The sequence below is a fragment of the Drosophila melanogaster genome, chromosome 3R (genome assembly GCF_000001215.4).
Source record: "Drosophila melanogaster chromosome 3R".
Taxonomy (NCBI): Eukaryota; Metazoa; Arthropoda; class Insecta; order Diptera; family Drosophilidae; genus Drosophila; species Drosophila melanogaster.
This window is the reverse complement of record NT_033777.3, coordinates 4777496-4799278: the sequence shown is the minus strand read 5'-3', so window position 1 is coordinate 4799278 and position 21783 is coordinate 4777496. Positions and strand designations below refer to the sequence as shown.

Below are 21783 nucleotides of genomic sequence, written 5' to 3'. Positions count from 1 at the left end.
GTATTCTTGCTTTATCAGTGGCGAATACGCGCATACTTACATATGTACATTGACGAAGCATTCATTTTGCGAAGTGCCATCGCCTTGTCGCTATTTCCCAATGCCCACTGTAGTGTTTTTGTGATTTTGATAAAAGGCGAGCTGTTCGGAATGCCAACGCACTCAAATATGCCAGCGGCAAACGATCGACTCGCAGTCAAAAATCGTGTATTGCGCCGTCTGGAACAGGAATAAATTCGTATATACCGTATATACTGTATGTGCGTGTAGGGAAATGCGCTGATTAAAAGTTGAATGTAGTTAAGTACCCTACTACTTGCTTCTTTCACTGCATTGCATGTCTGTAACTTACAACTATAACTTAAGGTCCAAAGAAGCTTTGATTTAGGGAAAGTGTTCAGAACTTCGGCTGTGCTGTCGCCTGTGGCCACCTTGCCGCCAACACCATTACCATTGCCATTCCCATTTAGCCCTGCCTTTTACCCATCCAAGAGTGTCATTCATTTAAAGTGCTTCATTTGATTTACGTTTATACATATAGATATATAAACGCAAAGAAACGCCCACATTATTATTTTAACGCATATGTGAATCATTTTGTATTTGTGCTACGAAAGACCCGATTTATTATTATCTAGGAACAAACGGTGTTTTCTTTCTACTCCCTATTATTTAACGTGGGCCAGAGACAGTACTGCTATCGAACTTTTTTTTCGGAATTGAATAATCCCTTTTACATGCCCAAAAACATAAATATTTATTTTGCACGTTGTTGTTGTTGCAATTGTATTTTCCATTAATTTAATTAAGCCTAAAATTGATCGCTTTAATCCAAAGCAAAGTGATTAAATAAAAAACTTCTTATCATATGATTTTTGAGTAAAAGCATACCTATGTAAATTTCTGATGCTTATGTTGTTGATGATGATGATGATGTTGTTGTTTTTGTGCTAAAACAATAAACCGACGTATGAAGGTGCAAAAGGATTGTGGTGTCAGCAAAGGCGCAGAAAAGAGAGACAGAGAGATGAGAGAGTAAGACATCGGCAGCAAAAGAGGCGGCAACAGCAACAACAAAAACAAAGTGCAGCATAAACATTAATCAAAGGGGAGATCCAACAGAACACGAGAAATCAAGAATTCGGAGAACACGGACGGACGGGTGCGTGTGTGTGCGTGTGCTTAGATTAGTGTGAGGGATCTGCAGCAAGTGCATCATCAGAAGCGACAGCAGCAACATCATCATTGTCAGCGACAGAAGGTCGTTCAGTCTCCTCTCCTGATTTCCCCTTGCCATTACCCTTTGAAAGCCAAAAACACACACTGCGCTCCAAATAATATATTTTGCATTACATTAAACAATGAAAAAGAACCAGTTAACTAACTCAAGTAGTGTAGCTGCAAGAAAATAACAAGTTCCCCCAAAAAAGATTGCAAAATTTTCAAAAAATAAAGCTGTTAACTGTTGTCTCCCAATACTCTCTCTCTCTCTCTCTCTCTCTCTCTCTCTCTTCCCCTCCCTCTACTCCCGTAAACCCATTCTCTCTACACACACATCCCACTCACACTTGACTCCTGAAGGAGAACGACAACAACCTCAACGTGCCACCAACAACGCAAAAAAAACCAAGAACAACACACCGGCGGTAGCAGCAGCCAGCACTATCAAGGCGACAACAACAGCAACAACGTCGTCCGGTTATCAACAACGTGCCGCCCCCCATGGACAGGGGGCGGCGCCAGGCGCTGGAGGCGGCGGTCCGCGTGCCACGCGCAGCAGCAACAGCAACTCCAGCAACAACGTTGTTGACTACAGCATTATGCCGCACCTCACAACGGTCGCAACAACCACACCACATGCCTTGACACCGCAACAGCACCAACAACAACGACAACCGCCACAACCTCCGTCGCATCAGCAACAACAAGTACACCAACAACAGCAGCCACCTCAATTGTTGCCCACACATCAGTTTGCACACTTGTCGTCCTTTGTGACACCGACAGCAGCGGCAGCAGCAGCAGCAGCGGCGGCCCACTATCCCCCAGCTTCTGCTGCTGCCGCTTACTTTGCACAGCAGCAACACCATCAGCATCAACATCAGCATCAGCAACAACACGTGCAGCAGGCACAGGCACCGCAGCCGCACTATTACCATAGTTCAGTGGCTGTGTTGCATCAACCTCCACCGCACCATTTTACCTCCACAGGAGCAGGACCACCGCCAGCACTCTTTCAGCAGCAGGCACCGCCGCAGCTAACCCGCTACACGCCAGCAACAGCTACAACAGCGGCTACGTTTGTGCCTCCGCAGCAGCAACAGGTTGTCTACAACCCACAACAGCAGCAGCACTCATCACTGCGACGCAGTTCACGTGGCAAGACGGGTTCTTGTGTGAGTTCGGCAGCGGCAGCACAGCAGCAGCAGCACCATCAGCAGCAGCAACATAGCTCCGCTGCTGCTGCTGTACAGCAGCAATTGCTGCCACCGCCTGGTACCTATCAATACCAACAGGTGGGCGGCAATACCGTTGTAGTTGCCGTGCGTCATCAGCAACAGTTGCAACAGCAGCAGCAGCAACAGCAGCAACTGGCTTTACATCATCAGCATCAGCAGCAGCAGCATCAGCAACAGCAGCAGCAGCATCAGCAGCAGCAGCATCAGCAACAGCAGCGTGCCACTCTCGTGCAGCCAGGATTCTTGTTCAGCTATCGCAGCAATCAACCCCAGCAGCAACAGCAACCAGCGCAGCAAATACATCAGGGCCCCAAAGTGACGCATAGCAGTGGTAAGAAGATGAAGGAAGAGGAAGAGCAAAATAAGGATGAAAGGACAAGAGACCGCAAGCAAATCAAAATCCAGGGTCTCCTCAATCATTTTCCATAATAAGGCTAAAATCAGAGGAGAACTTGTAGATTTTCGCGAGGTTCTTGTTTAAATAGGAGATAGTTTGGCGCTTCTGGCCTTAAAGGAATTGACAGCACACACACGCTCTATAGGAATAGGGTTAATTGTGGTCCGCTTAAGACGTTGGTCTTTTGTGATTGTCCCCGTCTAGGGCAGGAACAAATTCTAATGTGATTTGCAAAACAGTAACCCGAAATCTTTTTATGTGGAACTCAAAACGACCCTGATCGTGAGTTCACTGTACAAATTCTTGGCAATTGGATCCACTCTTTATTATTGGTGCTGGCCGTAGTCTAGGTGATAATATAACCCATACTGCACTGAAAAAAAAACCACACTGTCCAAAATACTCCAACCTCCCTTACATCTTTCTTCGTCCCTCGCTCGCTCATTCCTGCGTTGCTTTGCTCGCGGTGTCTGCCGAATAATTTCCATAACTGAACCGAACTGAAACAAAATAATAGTAAACTTAACATTGTTTTGCTCTGTTTTCTCTACCTCCCGATCTCTGCCTTCGTCTTCGTCTCCGTCTCTTTGTCTGATTAGCAGCTTCGGATGCTTTAACATATAGTTTGATGGCACAACAACCGCCAAGTGGACCGCCGCATGCAGGTGGACAGCAAATAACGCCAGGTAAACGTAAAACCCAATCGATCAGTATATGTACATACTCGCACCAATTCCAGCCTGTCCACATACATATTACGCTTTTGATTTGCATTGATTTTATTTCACCCCGCGCCAAACACTCCTGCGTTCACCATCCAAAGGCATCTCAGGTGGCAGCACTCAATTTTTGATCTTTTGCCCAAAACTTGTCCTTATTCAAACCTAGACCTTTTATTTTACTTCTTAGATTTGCTGTTTTAGTTTTGATTTATTTCTTTATTACATGTGTACTTTAAAATTATTTATTATTTATTTTTAGTTTTGACTTTAACATTTAAAAATTTATCGTCAATAACCCTTAACAATAGTATCAGAAGCTAGCAAACGCAGTAATGAAGACATATAAAGTTTTTATATTAATGTTTATATATATATTGATCATTATCACCATCCGAGTCGATATAACAAAGTCCGTATGTCCGTTTCTACTTTAGTATTACCATACAATTTTTGTTAACTTTCCGAATATTTTTTAATTTGTCTAAGCTTTTAGTGTCAAATCTGCTTTTCTTTTTGACTATTTGTTTCTATGTTTTTCCTTAATCATTCAATCGCTGAACCAATTGTTTTCATAAGCTATGCCAGATTATTATATTGATGACGAGTTTTGTGACTTTCTTCGTGATGCTGCTCTAGGTGCAAACTCTGCAAATCTAAGCATTGTAGCGGCCGCTTTGAGCGCCGCTCGTGACGTCGGGGGAGGATCCGACGGAGGAGGATCAGCGGGAGGCGCAACGCCAGCTACTGGAGCATCGGCTTCATCCGTAGGAAACACCAGCGCCGTGGGCGCGTCGAGCAGCAGCAACAGCAGTGCCGGCCAAGCAGCCAGCAGCAACAGCAACAATGTGACTGCAACAGGATCGGGGTCGGCTCCTGGCGGAGGACCCACGAGTACCGGGACGACCAGTGGCACTCAGCATGGTAGTGGATCGGGGGCAGCTGCAGCCGTTGATTCGGAAAGCGATGACAGTGAGGTCGGTCGACTACAGGCTTTGCTCGAAGCCCGAGGACTGCCGCCCCATTTATTCGGTGCCCTTGGCCCAAGGGTGACACATATTCTCCACCGAACCATTGGTAACAGCAGCAGTTCCAAGGCCAATCAACTTCTGCAAGGATTACAATCCCACGACGAATCCCAGCAGCTGCAGGCTGCCATTGAAATGTGCCAGATGCTCGTGATGGGCAATGAGGACACCCTAGCCGGTTTTCCAATCAAGCAAGTGGTACCTGCTCTAATACAACTCCTTCGTATGGAGCACAACTTTGATATAATGAACAATGCATGTAGGGCATTGGCATACATGCTAGAAGCTTTGCCCCGCTCGTCAGGCACCGTGGTGGAGGCGGTTCCAGTCTTTCTAGAGAAACTTCAGGTCATCCAATGCATGGATGTGGCTGAGCAAAGTTTATCGGCCTTGGAGATTCTGTCACGGCGTCACAACAAGGCCATCCTGCAGGCAAACGGAATTTCGGCCTGCCTCACCTATTTGGACTTCTTTTCGATTGTGGCTCAGCGGGCAGCATTGGCGATTGCGGCTAATTGCTGCCTAAACATGCATCCGGAGGAATTCCACTTTGTGGCGGAAAGCTTGCCTCTACTAGCTCGCTTGCTCTCCCAGCAAGATAAAAAATGCATTGAAAGCGTTTGTTCTGCATTCTGTCGTCTAGTAGAGAGTTTCCAGCACGACGGTCAGCGCTTGCAGCAAATCGCTAGTCCGGACCTGTTGAAGAACTGCCAGCAATTACTGCTGGTAACACCAGCCATCCTGAATACAGGAACCTTCACAGCCGTCGTTCGGATGCTAAGTCTAATGTGTTGCAGCTGTCCAGACTTGGCAATTTCTTTACTAAGGAACGATATAGCGGCCACCCTGCTTTATTTGCTCACCGGAAATGCAGAGCCGGCTGCTGCCAGTGCTACCCACGTGGAGCTGATCTCACGCTCGCCTTCAGAGCTGTACGAACTTACCTGCCTCATTGGGGAGTTAATGCCGCGCCTACCTTTGGATGGAATCTTTGCTGTGGACTCACTGCTGGACAGACCAACGCTTAATACCCAGGACCAGGTGCATTGGCAGTGGCGCGATGATCGCGGCTCCTGGCACAACTATTCTACAATTGATTCGCGCCTGATCGAGGCCGCCAACCAGAGCAGCGAGGACGAGATAAGCCTAAGCACCTTTGGACGCACCTACACTGTCGATTTTCATGCCATGCAGCAGATAAATGAGGACACGGGCACTACACGACCCGTTCAACGTCGTCTTAACCATAACTATGTGGCTCCCATGTCTGCGGGCCAGGACTTGACTACAACATCGGCTGGATCGGCGGCCGCGGGAGGAGCTTCCACGTCCGCTGCAGCAGCGGCAGCGTCCTCCAACAACAATAACAATAATAATAATAATCCACCAGGCAATAGTGTCAACCTCAATCAAGTAAAGCGCCGTCCATCTCTGGATGCTAGAATCGCATGCCTTAAGGTAAGAAATAAAATGTTTTGTTTATTCACACGTTACACTCTTAAATTAAATAATTTGCCTAATTATAACGTTTTTTTTATGAAATATTTTCGACGACATTCGTAAACAACTAAAAATTGAGTTCATTCTAACGTTTAGATCTTATGCATTTCCAGGAGGAGCGGGGTCTGGCTGCGGACTTTATAAAACACATCTTTAACGTACTGTACGAAGTATACAGCTCTTCTGCCGGACCAAATGTGCGTTACAAATGCCTGCGCGCCCTTCTGCGGATGGTGTACTATGCCACGCCGGAGTTGTTGCGTCAGGTGCTGAAGTATCAGCTCGTCTCTAGCCACATTGCTGGCATGCTAGGAAGCAATGATTTGCGCATCGTTGTGGGAGCTCTTCAAATGGCTGAGATCTTAATGCGCCAACTTCCCGATGTCTTTGGCACGCACTTTCGTCGTGAGGGAGTGATCTACCAGTTTACTCAGCTCACTGATCCAAATAATCCGATATGCGCGAATCCCTCGCCGAAACCGCTTAGCGCAACAGCAACGCCCACCGCAAATGCAGGCGGATCACAATCGGCTCCTGCCTCCGCCAACAGCCTGCAAGTAAATCCATTTTTCATGGATAGTGCTCCGGGTTTGTCGAGTGCTTCCACGACTCCCAGCAGTAGCAAGCATCAATCGTACAGTGTGAAGAGCTTCTCACATGCCATGAACGCCCTAACAGCCAGCGCCAAAGGAACTCCTTCTGGAGCGTTGGACGCCACAAGCTCATCTACCACAGCTGGTGGTTATAATTACAGCAGCTCGGCACCGTCTTCTTCCTCCGGAGCACCCGCTGCCTACTTTGTGACCCAACAGGGAGATCCACGCCAGTACGTCCACTTTCAGCAGCCGGCCGTTCCAGCACCACCACCGCAGCAGGAACTGTTACCATCAGGAGTTCAGCAACAAGGGCAGCAGGTGCCTCAGGTGATCTACCAGCCACATCATCAACAGCCTGCACACTTAGTGCTGGCCTCCACCAGCAGTGGCGCTGCCTCGTCGTCTTCGTCTTCGTCCTCTTCGTCCTCGGCCTCTGCACTGCAGCACAAGATGACAGACATGCTAAAGCGAAAAGCGCCTCCGAAGCGTAAATCGCAAAGCGGTGGCAGGGCAAAATCTAGACAAGAAGATGCAGCAGTCGCACCAGCGGGATCTGGACCAGGGGGAGCGCCTCCTTCTTCATCCGGCTCAGCTATGCATGAACTTCTTAGCCGTGCTACAAGTAAGTATATTTTCCAATGATCGTCTAACTTTGTAGGATATATGGGTCGTATGTAAATAGCTTTTTGTCTAACCCATTCTTTTGCTATTTCAGGTCTTGGTAGCGGGAACGGTGGCAGGAGTACGCCAAATTCGGGAGGTGGCTCTGGAAGCTCCAAGTCCCGGTTTAACGCCGGAAACTCGTCCAATGCCGGATCGAGCAAATCTTCGTTCTTGGCATCGCTTAATCCAGCTCGCTGGGGCCGTCAAACTCATCAAAATCATCACCATCACCACCAGCAGTCCCAGCAGCAGCATCATGGTCTTTCTAAAGATTCCGGCAACTCGAACTCAACAGGTTCCGGCTCCGGAGCTGGTTTAGCATACACGGTGAGCCAACATGGCGCTGGTAGTGGAGCCGGAGGACTGAACGCTGCAGCCGTTGCGGCGAGTATAAGTAAGAGCATTTCCCACGCCAATCTCCTAGCGGCGGCCAACAGAGAGAGGGCGCGTCAGTGGGTCCGCGAACAGGCTGTGGATTTTGTAAAGCGTTACACTGAGCAGGAGGCCAAAAGGAGCAAGGCGGCATCCGAGAGTGGTGCCACTCAGAGCGGGAGTAGTGGAGTGGGATTATCGTCGACGGGCAATACTCCATTGTCCACAGCGGGCAGTACCAATGTCCTAGAGCGTTTGTCCAGCATTCTGTTTAAGCTTAACGGGAGCTACCACGACTGTTTAGATGCTCTCCTCGAGCTAAAGACCATTCTTTTGGAGAGTGACATCTCTCCCTTTGAGGTAAATCATTCGGGCCTGATCAAAGCCATGCTCAACTATATGACTAGCGAGACTGGACTGGTTGAGCGCGATGCACGTCTGCGCAGCTTTATGCACGTATTCGCTGGCCTTCCATTAGAGCCTCTGCTGCAAAACGTCGGCCAGATGCCAACTATCGAGCCGATAGCCTTCGGAGCCTTTGTGGCCAAGCTAAATGGTTGTGTCACGCAACTAGAACAGTTTCCTGTTAAGGTACACGACTTTCCTGCCGGTCCTGGTGGAAGGTCCAATCAGAGTGCTCTGCGTTTCTTCAACACCCATCAGCTTAAGGTAAGTAGAAGGAAATTGAAAGTAATTACATTTTTCTTTGCAAGGAAATTTGAAAACAAAATGATGCAATTTTCCACTTGTTGAATTCAACTGAATTTTTTCCTTAGTGCAACCTGCAACGCCATCCGCAGTGCAATAACCTACGTCAGTGGAAGGGCGGAACTGTAAAGATCGACCCCTTGGCCATGGTCCAGGCCATCGAGCGTTACCTGGTGGTGCGCGGCTATGGTGGCATTCGTGCAGACTCCGACGACGACAGTGAAGAGGATATGGATGACAATGTGGCGGCAGTGGTGTTGTCCCAGGCGAGCTTTAGACACAAGTTGCAGTTTACGATTGGGGATCACGTGCTGCCCTATAACATGACGGTTTATCAGGCGGTCAAGCAGTTCTCGCCACTGGTCAGTGAACAACCTGAGACGGACAACGAGTCGGAGACTCTTTTAGGAAACGCTAGTATATGGGTGCAGCAGCATACTATTCACTATCGTCCTGTAGAGGAGGAAGTGACTTCGGGAGCGGCTGCGGGAGCAGCATCCAGCAGCAGTTCGTGTAGCAGTGGCGTGCAAAAACAGCAGAGCTCTTCAAGCTCCGCATCCAGCTGTGTAAACGCTACCTCTTCGTGCTCCTCATCTTCTGGAGTGGCAAGCGGTGGCGGGTCGTTAACAAAGAAGGCTCACAAATCTAGCAGCAAGTTCATGCGCAAGAAGACTGAGCTATGGCACGAAGGAATAGCTCCTGTAGTGATTTCAGCTCTAAAGCCTTTCCTTAGCAGCTCTCTTCCAGCTGATGTTGTGACCGTACAAGACGCCTCATTGGATGCACTGTGTATGCTGCGAGTTATTCATGCTCTAAATCGTCACTGGGACCATCTCTACGGTTGTGTGGTGCGCCAAAACATTATTCCCCAGTCAGACTTTATACATCCTAAGATTATGGCCAAGGCGAATCGTCAGCTGCAGGATCCGCTTGTCATCATGACAGGCAATCTACCACAGTGGCTTCCCCAGATAGGCATGGCCTGTCCCTTCCTCTTCCCATTCGAGACTCGTCACCTGCTTTTCTACGCAACCAGCTTTGATCGGGATCGCGCTTTGCAGCGTCTGTTGGACACTACCCCCGATCTTAATGCAGCGGAGTCTTCAGAGCGCGTGGCTCCTCGCCTTGATCGCCGCAAGCGAGCGATTTCCCGGACAGAGATACTCAAACAGGCAGAGCACATCCTACAGGACTTTGGGCACTCGAAGGCACTGCTGGAAATTCAGTACGAGAATGAGGTCGGAACGGGTCTGGGACCTACATTGGAATTCTACGCTTTGGTTTCTGCTGAGCTGCAGCGTACCGACCTTGGCCTATGGAATGGCAGTGATAGCTACAAACAGAACTCTGTGACCATTGTAGACGTAGTCAAGGCCAACAGCGCTGTGCTGCACATCGAGGATGCTCTTGAGGCAACCACCACGGACCAGAACACTCCAGCAGTAGCAGGAGCGTCGCTTGTGAGCAGCAGCACCACCACTACAACAACAACCGCACAACAACACCAGCATCCGCCCACACGCTCTAGCAGTCGTTCGCACGTCTTGCGTAGCGGAGCTGGCCAACAGCCGGTGGAGCACAGCTCCTCTAGCGCCGGCGCCAATGAGAATGCTTTAAATATGGTTATAGCACAGCAATTTAGTGATACAAACTCTGCTAACCCAGCAGCGATTGATAATCCCAGCAGCACCACTACCGCAACAACGGTTGTACAGCATAATACCACTACGAATAACTCAAGCATTATCACGACTACAACCACGACGAGTTATGTGCATGCGGTGCATGGCCTGTTCCCTTTGCCTCTGGGTAAATCTTCGAAGCTTCCGCAGATGACTAAGGCCAAGGCCAAATTCAAATTCTTGGGAAAGTTCATGGCAAAGGCGGTGATGGACAGTCGCATGGTAAGATAATTTTGCAAAAATATTTTTGAATTCCTTTGTATTGACTTTTCTGTTTTGTTTTAGTTGGATTTGCCATTTTCTTTGCCATTCTATCGCTGGTTAGTCAGCGAAGAGCATTCAATCGGCCTGGCCGATCTGATGCGTGTGGCCCCGGAGGTCCAAAACACTCTAGTGCGACTCCAAGACTTGGTTCGCCAGCGGGAGTACATTCTATCCGATCCAAACATCGATGCCATGGAAAAGACTGAAAAGGTAAGTTACGCTTTTACCAAGTAACAAATTAAGTATTTTAAAATCATTTTTGTCCTTTTTTGATTAGTATTTTATACATTTCATAAATGTACTTATTTTTTTCAGATTGAACAGCTAGACTTGGATGGCTGTCCCATTGCTGACCTAGGCTTGGACTTTGTATTGCCCGGACATGCCAATATAGAGTTGTGTCGGGGCGGTCGCGATACACCTGTCACTGTGCACAACCTTCACCAGTACATCTCCCTGGTCACATACTGGTTCCTTATCGAGGGTGTCCAGAAACAGTTTGAGGCTTTGCGTGAAGGTAAGTCAAGGTTCAACACACTAAAGAGCTCTTTCACTAATTTCCTGGAACTTTACTGAAAAAATGTTTGCCTTTACCACGCGTAGGTTTTGATTCCGTTTTTCCAATCCAACGGTTGCGAATGTTCTATCCAGAGGAGTTGGAGTGCGTTTTCTGTGGATCGGGCAGCGAGCAGCAGCATTCGCGATGGGAAATCAAGATGCTGCAGGAGAGCTGCCGCACTGATCATGGATTCCACCAGGACTCGCAAGCTATCCAATATCTGTATGAGATCCTGGCCTCTTACAACCGCGACGAACAGCGCGCCTTCTTACAGTTTGTGACTGGATCACCACGCCTTCCGACTGGAGGATTCAAGGCCCTTACGCCACCACTGACTATTGTACGCAAGACGTTGGATGAGAACCAAAACCCTAACGATTACTTACCATCTGTGATGACCTGTGTCAACTATCTAAAGTTGCCCGACTACTCTAGTCGCGAGGTGATGAGGCAGAAGCTGAAAGTGGCTGCTAACGAAGGCAGCATGTCTTTCCACCTCTCATAAGCAAGCAACAAACCAAAACCCAACCGAACCCCGCTTTCCACAAACAACCAGATTTACAGCAACACAAATCGGAAACTACAAAAATACTACATGGAATATATTAAGGAGGGTATATTCCGGATGGATTAATTGGATGGGGGTCCTATTTGCATTTTTTCTTTCGATCGTTAGTTTCGCCGCGCGCGTTTTCCCAAGCTCCTTAAATTTTTCATTTTGGCAAGCGCGTGTCATACTAAATTTCAATATAAATATATAAGTATAATATATTTTTTATTACCAAGTTTTGCAAAAAAGTTAAACGGAAACACGGATAACATCGAGAAAGAAAATAATGATGGACCTCTCACACAAAATGTTACCTTTAAAAAATTTGAATAGTAAACATCGATTATTCAATAAAAGACCATTTGTCCACCCATAAACGCACAAAGCGGTATATTTGTCGATTAGGGCTTTGCATTCGTTCTAGTTAAATTTGTTTAGTTTGCTTTTCCCATTCTTATTATCCTCAAGCAAATTCTAACTCATATTATTCATAATCAAACCATTATTTTATTAAGTTTTTATTTGTTATGTTGAACTATTTCTCTGGCGTTTAACTATGAGTTTAATTATTTGTAAGCATACAATGTGCATAAACGCTTATTAGAAAGAAACGTGAATGAAAATACAATGAAGGGGAAACACTGAAGCATTGGAGGTGAGGAGTAACACTTATATGGAAAAGAAAGAATTCATAATGTTTTACATATAACTCCCAAAATAAATGATCTGAATAAATTAAAGCGCCCACCCTGAAAAGTTACATATAAAGATTTAATAATATATAAAACGTAATTATCTATCTTGCAAGTCTAAGAGAAAATTTAATGCAAATTTTGCAAGCTGTGTTACATAAAGAAACAAATAAAAACAAATGCCATCATTGGGTGTATGTTTAATTAAAGGATGAGAAATGGATTAAGGGAAAGCGGACAAAACGAAGTTTGTGTTTAGTACACATCCCCTTTACATAATCTATGCTTATATATGCTTTTATATATATATATATATATATATATATATATATATATATATATATATATATATATTTAAACTGTAACATTGTATAACTTCTATTGTACTTGATGCATACGCATACGAAAGAGAACAGAATGCTGGTAATAAAAATTGATTAACATTTAAACCGAGAAGCGAAATCGATCTTACATTAAAACTAGATACAAATCTTTGCAGTACTGAAAAACTGATTACAGACATGTGGTATATATACATATAACTTTAAAATCATATATATATATATATAAATAATATAATTATACTTAACTGAAAGCATTGGCATCTCGCGAGATGCTGGCCAAGCTAAAATGTAAAACGCTAGAATTAAATTATCAAATAAAAGTAATAACTATGTAGTTACATTAACAAACACATTTGCTCTACGATAACGACAAAAAAATAAGACAACTAAGAAGCAAACAAATAAAAAAGATTATATGAAAAGGAAATATATGCTTTCTTTAGTTTGTCCTGGCGTGTTATTAATATTATAGTCATGGCGGCTCTAATGAAGTTTGTGATGCTTTTTTTGCTATTATGGGTAGAGTGCAATGACAATTAACACGTTAAAAAGTAAGTATTAACTGGAACGAATCGTTTTCGAACACTTTTCGTTTATCATTGATTAGGATCATTCGACGGTTATATTTAGACATGTCCGTCTGTCCGTATCAACTTCTGGATCTCAGGTTCCGATCCTTCTTGATTAAGATATTGATTGTCATGTCCGTCCGTCTGTTTGCCCATATGCAGCTCGAATAAGTTCATTAAAAGTTTTGAAATAAGTAAAAGGGTGCGTGCGTATTCTACCATATAAAACAATATATGAGTTCGATCTGTCCATTTTTGACTGCATGGTCATCCTACAAGGCGCTTAATCCTTTATGCCCGCGCTTTTAAAATCCCTTATTTCATTTTCTATACTTTTAAACCTCAAAATATTGTCACTTTGACATGCAAGTTTGTATCTATGTGAAATGATATGATTCATAATTTATTTTATACAGATGTCAGAGGTAGAGTTGGGGGGACGGTTGTTTAACAATGACTACCGGCTTTGAGAAATCTTTTTTAGTTTGAGTTGTTTTAAATAAGGGAATATGAATTTATGAGCTTTATTTAGAAGTAAACTTCATCTGCTTGGATGTAGTATAAAATATTAATAACTAGAAAAAAATGTTTTTTTTTCTTTTTCTACTTAATAATTAAGAAACCACTTGGTCTCATATACATTTATACAGACAATGGGTTAAGTTCAGATGATTTATAAAAAGATATAATGTAAAATGTCAGATTTTGTAAATTTTTTGAACAGCACAGTATAGGGGAAAGTTATTGAGAGATTGTTACCATGATTCAAAATTAATATAAATAAAATTGATTATGATCCCATTAAGATTTTTAAAGTGGACAAGAATTGGTGGGCAAATTTTTCAAGTCTTTGGAAAGTCAAGAAAAATTAATGACAGATGCTTCTTGTGGCAAATTGATCTGAAGGCTAAAGTGGAAATTGTATATAGCTTCTTTCGAAGTGATATTTGCTCTTGCATCGTTGTTTAATTAATTCAATTGTTCAATTTAATAAATTAAACTTTTGTTAGTGCGCAATCTCAGAAGGAGTCTCCTTTATACTTGCATATCTGTATCTCCCTCGCAATACTAGATACTAGATCTTAGTAATCTAAAAGTCGAGGAGCTCTATTACACGTATGGCATCACAACTTGTGAATTCTGAAGAAAGTTCTTTTCTCAAGTTTCAACGGGTTTCCCATGTAGCTGCATATGTTTCGTATTGCATTAAAATCCAGCTTGTTGAATTTTATTTTGCAAAGCAAAGCAATATTTTCATAAACAAGCGTATTTATTTAGTTACCATGACTTTCGTTCTATAGCAGCATTCAGATATTGATATTTTTAGAATGGTTACTCCGTTCAAACGACGTTGTCATGGGTAGCTCGTTCTTTTTTGTGACGGAAAGGGAGACTTAGGGTGCCCTGAATTGTTTTTACACTTTAACATTAGTGGCAAGTGTGAAGTTTTCCTATTTAGTTCGGCCTAGCTGAGAGGCTAATCTCTAACACGATGAATCGCACCGACGACATGAAGAATGCCTCGCTGAACGACTACAAGCTGGAAGCGATGGCCTCCGTCGGCTGGGCGGTGGACTCGGACATTCCAATGGCGAGTGCCGAGAACTTGGCCATCCTAAAGGAACTGACTGCTCTGCGGGCGTTGAAGCTGGAGCTGCAGCAGCACATGAACTCGCTGGATGAGCGCGAGATGGCGGTGGAACGACATACCCGCAACATTGAGGGCACTATTCAGCAGAACCTGGTATGCTATATATATGGCTATATGCTCGATCTGTTGGTCATTTCTTAGTACCACCTAGACACTGTACAGCTCCCTGAAGGATGATGTTATCAAGGAGGCGCACAACGTCCAGCTTGTGATCTTGGAGCGCAACAAGATCAAGGAGGATCTGCGGAAGAATAACAAGGAGCTGGAGGAGTACACTGAATATGTCAAAGTCACTGAGCGTAAGTCAAATGTACCCCAAGAACCAAAATGTGCAACTAACCAATTTGCTGGTTATTAAGCACACTAACCATCTATTATATATCATTTGATGATACATGTGCAATTTCCCTTTTGTTTGTCCTATGACCAGGAAAGATTTGCCAGAGCAAGCGCGAGATAGATGAGCTGACTTCCCGCATCAAGTCGGCTAAGACTACCTTGGTGGAGTGGACAGAGGCCATGGAAGACGGAAACAAGGGCTACCAGCTAATCGAAAAGTACTACCTCGATGACCAGCAAAAGGCACGGGAGCTGAACATTAAGCGTCAGCTCTTGCAGGCGGACATCGACAAGCGGCGCAAGCAGGTGGTGCTCCTCTATGACGAGCAAATGACGCTGGAGAAGAATCTGGAGCGAACCGCTTGTCTGTACAGGTCTGCCCACGCGGAACGCCGCCAGATGGTGGAGACGTGGAAGAGCGCCGTGAACCAGATGACCCAGCGAGAGCACGACATTCAGCGCAGCGAGATAGAGTGTGCGGAGCTGGCCCAGAAAGCCCAGCAGACGGCTCAGACCTACAAGGAGTACGACAACCAGCTAACCGAGGTCATCGAGAACAACCGCCAGGTGGAGCTCGCGATCGAGTCCCTCAACGAGGAAAGCTCCGACATGAAAAACCAAATCCAGATCCTGATTGATGCCACATTACTGAAGGAGCGCGAGATCGACGGACTGCGTCGGGAACTGGAGAACCTTTCGAACCGGGTTCACCTGCAGCGCATGGATAACCGTAGTCAGATGAAAAAGCGCGATGAGAAGGCCAAGGAGCTGGAGAACTTCGCTTCGGTGATGGAGAAGGTTAACGCTCGGCTGAAGTCTGTACAGAACAAGGCCCTCAATGCGGAGCAGCGGCTGCAAATTCTGGAGGAGATGATGCAGGCGGAGGAGACGGCTCTGCGAAACCTGGACAAGGAGCAGGAGAAGGTCAACGAGATGTTGTACCGCACCCAGAGGCAGGTCATCGAGCTGCAGGACGAGGAGAAGGTCTTGAAGGTGCAGAACGACTCGCTCAACTCCAACCTGGCAGCGATCAATCGCAATCAGCAGCAGGTCAATAACGAACTCAAGCGGCAGACGGAGATCCATTACAGCCTGTCCTTTAAGTGCTTGGAGGCGGAGCGGCGTCTCGCCGAGATCAAGGGTCTGGCAGATGACCCCGAGGTAGAGGCCACAAACATGGCCCGGCTTAACACTCTGGAGCAGGAGTATGAAAAGTTGCAACGCCTCATCGCCACCACGGAGGCGCAGAATAAGAAGCTAAACTATAACATGAACAACCTGGTCGTCCAGTACAACGCCGACGAGAAGGAGCTCGAAATGGTCAGGTTCAAGATTAAAGAGGCCCAGGTGTACTGCGAGGGCACCGTCAAGAGACTGCGCCAGATTCGATACGAGAATTCCGAGCTCATAGTCGACCTCAACATGGTCAAGATGCGCTGCAGCGACCTAGAGGTTGGCATCGGAGGCTGCGAGCAGGGCACCTACGACCTAGAGCAGCACCGCCTTGCCTTCCGGCGCGCCATCAAAGATCGCACCGTTGAGCTTCGCAGCCAAGAGGATGTGCTCCTCCTCAAGAAGAAGCATCTTAACGAGGAACTAAGCACCCTGCGAGCCGACCTCGGGGAGCGGAAGAAGCAGATTGAGGCGATGAAGGCGCGCTTTGAACTTACCGCCCAATTGCTAGGCAAAAACGAGGACGGCTCCATCATGACCAGCACACAGCTGAAGGTGGTGAGCGCCCAGGAACGGCAGATGCTGGCCGACGAGGGCGATGCCCTCAACAAAAAGGTTCTCAAGGCTGAGAAGGAAGTGGTCGCCCTGGAAAACACACTGCGCCAGTTCGACAAATCGAACGATAACTACCGAAAAACATTCCGATCTGTGGACGAAAACTCAAAGGGTGAGTTATAAATGACCATTCAGAGTGGAAAGGGTTACTAGTATTAGCAACATTGCTCTAATTTTGAATTTTAATAACACTCACAGATACAGATATTGAATAGGAACAAATTAGGTTTTCTGGCTCTATAAAGAATAGATATTCTTGATCAAGATCCATACCTGAGTCGATCTGGCCATTTCCGTCCGTCCGTTCCGACTTTCAGTAACTATAATAGCACATTAAGCGGTCATATTCTAGCCATGTCTACAAGCCGGGTGGCTTAGAATTGTGTAATTCAATGTTAAATTGGTAGATTTTTTCCATACTTCTAATTTCTAGATCGCGAGCGGGCCGAACTGGAGCTGAAGGAACTTGAGGCGGCCTACTGCCGCGAGCTGGAAAAACTGAAGGTTCTCAGGTGCAAGGCACAGCACTACCAGCAGAAGCACGCAGCCCAGCGAGCTGAGGAGGAAGACCTGATTTCCAAAATAGAGAAGGCGAAGGCTAGTCGGGCGGAGCACTCTGCAGTTCTGGAGAAGATCGAGCGCGAACTAGATGACCAGCGAATGAAGCTGGACAGGGCCAATCGAGAGATCCGGACACAGTTGCGGGAGATCAAGGCGCGGCCCTTTAGCGAGGAGTACCTGGCGCAGTTCGAGCGGGATCTGTCTCTACAGGAGCTGGAGGCGCGTAACACCAAGGCGCTGAACATGATCACCGATCTGGCGAACAGCGACGAGAGCGGCACGGATATAATTGGAATCCTCTTGCGAAAAGGAATCAAGTTGCCGATGCACCTGAAGCGCACGTGCAGCCGCGTGTCCTGGAACAGCAGCTCCTCGGGCAAGTCCTCGCAGGGTCAGGACACCGCCTCCTACCTCAATGTTAAGGGCAAGAAGTTCTCCTGCGACGGGGCTAGTGCCCGGTCCTCCGTCTCCGACATGAGCTCCCTTAAGGATGACACATCCTCCACAACCTCCCACTCCGGACTGAGCATCATATCGCTTGAGTTGCCCTTGCCGAAGAAAAAATAATAGTCTAAAATATATTTATTTATTATTCCGTTCGATATCCGATGATCTCAACCCGTATGCTCGTATCTTCACGTGTTGGCATCGCAGTGTTTACAAATTGACCATCTAAACGAAACAGCGAATAAAATGCGTTGCCCAAGCGGGTCAAAACAAGAGAGCATCGCGGCCATAAAAATAGCACACAGCGATTCAGTGGGGGTATAGCTCGGTGCACATACACATAGGCGGACAAATGTGTGTGTCTAGGCGATTGCTTGTTTAAATCGCTGAATAGTAAATACTCTACAAAAGTATTACACAAAATATGTATATTAGCTACCACCTTTGGTGTGGGTTTTGTATTGGTTTTGATCAGATCTCAAGTAAGCTCATTACAGCATTAAGATTTAGACGGATATGCTAATTCAATCTGAAATACTCAATCTTCGTATTTTCCTAATAAAGAAATATATATAATAATAATATTTTCTCAGTTCTTATTTACGAAAATGAAACGAATGATTTTCACTGGTCCGAAACTAAAATCGAAAGAAGAAATCTCCAATAAGAGTACATATTAATGTGTTTACTTTTTATGGAGTGCTTAAAAAATGGAGCGACAATTGCAGTAACCAACCATATTCCAATTGGATATTGGCGGAAAAGCCAATTATTAAACCAATCTGGCGATAATGATAGATCTCTAGATAAGTCCCGCAAATCGCATGTGGTCATCTCAGCGAATTGCTCCTGCGCATCGTGCGTTACAAAGACTAGAACGAAGGCTATATGGCCGCCAGTGCAACATATATCGGCCAGAAATAATTCTACATACATATAGTATATAGCCGTGCTCAGAGCTATATTTCGAAATGAGCTACCCAGAGACACGGAGAAAAGAGACTGCCTTGTTCGAGAGATGGGATTTCGGTGCTGCGAGTGTTTCCGAAAGTCTTCTTGACGATTCGACGATCCGCGCCGGGCATTTCATTATTTTTCATTATTTCGTTAGCTGGCATCGGTGCCGAGAAGTCAGATTGCTGGGCCCAAAGTTTTCAAAAATCTTCACTTGCTGATATTTTTAGAAAATTTTGAAAGCAGAAAGACTAGGCAGTCTGGGAATGGACTCCTGAATAGATGATCACAGACCGAACAGGAGGATAATCCCAATAGGAGGTGAAGCATTTGCATAAGATTCGATTGAGTGCACTGGCGAAATGTGTTCCACCTCGGTGCTGTGTCCGCTCTGCGCGGTGCCCAGTTTCGGCAGTATTGACGCACTGCAGCAGAGGCTGATCAAGGCGGCCAACGGCCCACTGGCCTGTCCCTTTGCCAACTGCAAGGAGCTCTTCCTGGGGCTGGACAAGCTCACCATCCACCTGTTCTCGCACACAAGTCTGATGGCTCAGGAGGGAAACGAGAGTCCAGCGAATGGCCAACCCGCCTCGTCCCGGGGCTTCCTTGCCGCAGCTCCTCCCAAACGGAGGGCCAAGCGAACCAGGTCCAAGCCCGTCGTCCCAACCCCACCGCCTGTGCGGACCACCCCGCCCGCCCACTGCGACATTTGCGAGTTCAGTTTCCGGAATACCGAGCTGAGGGACATGCACGTCCGCTTAGTCCACGAAAATGCGGAGGGAGAACCCAAGCAAAAGGAACCCCAACAGAAGGAACCGGTAACTATTGGCTATGTACATATATTAAGTGCTATTATCTAAAGAGTTTCGTAATGCACTTTCGCATATTCTTATATCGATTTTGATTTTTTTTTTCTATGCTCACTGGCAGCAAAAAAAAATCATACTTAAAAAGCTAGACCATTTACATTGAATCTGAAACAAAAGTTTGACGTAATTAAAATCAACAACAACAAGAAAGAAATCTATATACCCTTATATTTTAAAAACAACTGATGTATGTACGTATATCGTTCCCATTATTTTCAATTAATTTTTCAACTGTTCATATGACTATGTATATATATGATAGATATTAATTTGTTTTTGATCAATTTAAAACCATGGCAACTTTGTGATATAGTGAATGAAAGTGAATGATTTTTGTGCATAAATTTGAAACTGAGAGACAGACGGTAATGTAATGGAATATTTGGCCATGAGGGCATATTGATGAATTGATAAATATAAGTGAAATTCCGATTATTGCTTTATACAGGACCAGGAGCCCTACAAGTGCCATCTCTGCTCCAAGACGTTCCGAATGAAGGGCTCCCTTCGAATCCACCTGAAAGTAGTGCACATGATGGGCGTGCCCTGCTCCAATCCCAATCCAAATCCTAATCCCAGTCCTACACCCGCTTCTACCACCAGTGCAGTTACTGCCACGCCCAAGCTGAGCATTTGCGATCGCATTCGACACACAGAGCCTGGAGCCCTTGGCAACGGAAATAACTCCACGTGCACCGCATCCCAGCCATACGCGCTGAGTGGGGCGCTGAGCATGCTCCAGCAGTCCCCCAGTTCGCCGGAGTCGGGCACGGCCACCCCGAAGCTGTGGGAGTGCGATGTGTGCAGCAAGTCCTTCACCACCAAGTACTTTCTGAAGAAGCACAAGCGGCTCCACACCGGCGAGATGCCGTACACATGCGAGATCTGCGCCAGGACCTTCACCTTCCAGCAGTCGTACCACAAGCATTTGCTCTACCACAGCGAGGTAAAGCCCCATGTCTGCGGGGTTTGTGGACGCGCCTTCAAGGAACTGTCTACGCTGCATAACCACCAGAGGATTCACAGCGGCGAAAAGCCCTTCAAGTGCGAAGTCTGCGGTGAGTATCGATCAAACCCCTTAATTAGCCGCCCCTTATTTTGTTAGCCAGCTTATAAATGAGCATACTCCATTGCGATTTGCCCTATTTACTTTAAATGAAGGAGAGGTATACCTTCTTTTCCGGGTCACTCCATGTCTAACCTTTTCGTATTTCGGACTCGTCCACAGGCAAGTGTTTCCGGCAGCGAGTCTCTTTCCTTGTCCACACGCGCATCCACACGGGAGTGATGCCCTACAAGTGCGAGCTCTGCCAAAAGACGTTCAGGTACAAGGTCAGTCAAAGGACCCATCGATGTCCCACCGAGGAGGCCCAGACACCGGAGCAGCTGATAAAGGCGTTCCTGGAGGGCAACGACTCGCATACTCAGCCTTCACCAGCGAGCGCCGAAATAGCTGCCATCAACAGCAGCTCCATTGTGGATCCTGAGCAGGAGGCACTGCTTTCGCAGTCAATCGACGACATTGTCGTTGAGCAGTGCCAAAAGCTGGGCATCTGTGGTGTGGAGCCGCGGGAGGAGGGACAGCTCATATCCCTACAGCCGGTTGCGGTGGTACACTTCAGCGGGAATGGCTCTCCGCTGCAGCAACTCCAGAACTTGAGAATCTACTCACCGCAACAAACAGAGCTACCTAGTTCCGATGGCGAAGTCTTCCAGCGCTTTTTGATGGACGCCACGTAGTTGGAACGAAGATGCATATATCCACTTAATTTATACCCTTTTATATCATTTTACATTGTTTGCACTTCCCCAAAGGCGATCTAATCAATTCCTAAGCACCCCCTAAGAAAAACGTCTTAATTACATCTTCTTATGAGGATATTATTTGAATCTTAGTTGTTTTATCTCAGCCAAGTGTAAATCGACTAGGACCCGACTTGTTTGCAATACAACAACAACATCTAATATAAATTATGTTAAACTGCCGATTTTATTTAAAACTATTCTGGGCAACGAACCCGAGCGCTGAGTTGAGGCGAAAATGATATTAAATCGAGTTAGTTCAGTTTTCA

At 46.1% G+C, this 21783-nt stretch overlaps 3 protein-coding genes across 13 annotated transcripts in view, besides 3 other annotated features; all 3 read left to right on the top strand.

Moving 5' to 3' along the window:
* Positions 1-12995, top strand: part of ctrip (circadian trip) — a 25813-nt gene extending 12818 nt beyond the window's left edge. For 2 of the 11 annotated variants that reach the window (NM_001202241.2, NM_141239.5), the window contains exons 4-12: positions 1582-2790; positions 3456-3542; positions 4215-6061; positions 6217-7321; positions 7415-8403; positions 8511-10346; positions 10410-10598; positions 10704-10905; positions 10992-12234. In NM_001202241.2, coding sequence (NP_001189170.1) covers positions 1582-2790; positions 3456-3542; positions 4215-6061; positions 6217-7321; positions 7415-8403; positions 8511-10346; positions 10410-10598; positions 10704-10905; positions 10992-11452 — 7925 coding nt within the window. In that variant the 3' untranslated portion in view covers positions 11453-12234. Of the gene's footprint in view, positions 1-1581; positions 2791-3455; positions 3543-4214; positions 6062-6216; positions 7322-7414; positions 8404-8510; positions 10347-10409; positions 10599-10703; positions 10906-10991 lie in introns of all 11 variants that reach the window. The other 9 variants (NM_001202247.2, NM_001202242.2, NM_001202246.3 and 6 more) reach the window with 8 other exon arrangements.
* A 137-nt stretch (positions 12996-13132) lies between these two features.
* Positions 13133-13201: a mobile genetic element.
* Positions 13202-13658: 457 nt separating this feature from the next.
* Positions 13659-13774: a mobile genetic element.
* A 782-nt stretch (positions 13775-14556) lies between these two features.
* On the top strand, positions 14557-18159 carry Ccdc39 (Coiled-coil domain containing protein 39). Its single transcript, NM_141238.2, has 4 exons — positions 14557-14846; positions 14905-15052; positions 15184-16992; positions 17314-18159. Exons 1-4 carry the CDS (start codon positions 14595-14597, stop codon positions 18006-18008), a joined length of 2904 nt encoding a protein of 967 aa, NP_649495.1. The 5' UTR covers positions 14557-14594; the 3' UTR covers positions 18009-18159.
* Positions 17113-17210: a mobile genetic element.
* Positions 18160-18976: 817 nt separating the features above from the next.
* On the top strand, positions 18977-21782 carry CG14655 (uncharacterized protein). The gene is made up of 3 exons (NM_141237.2): positions 18977-19660; positions 20160-20769; positions 20940-21782. The coding sequence occupies exons 1-3, from the start codon at positions 19205-19207 to the stop codon at positions 21449-21451; spliced, it is 1578 nt and encodes a 525-aa protein (NP_649494.1). The 5' UTR covers positions 18977-19204; the 3' UTR covers positions 21452-21782.
* Position 21783: the final 1 nt, after the last annotated feature.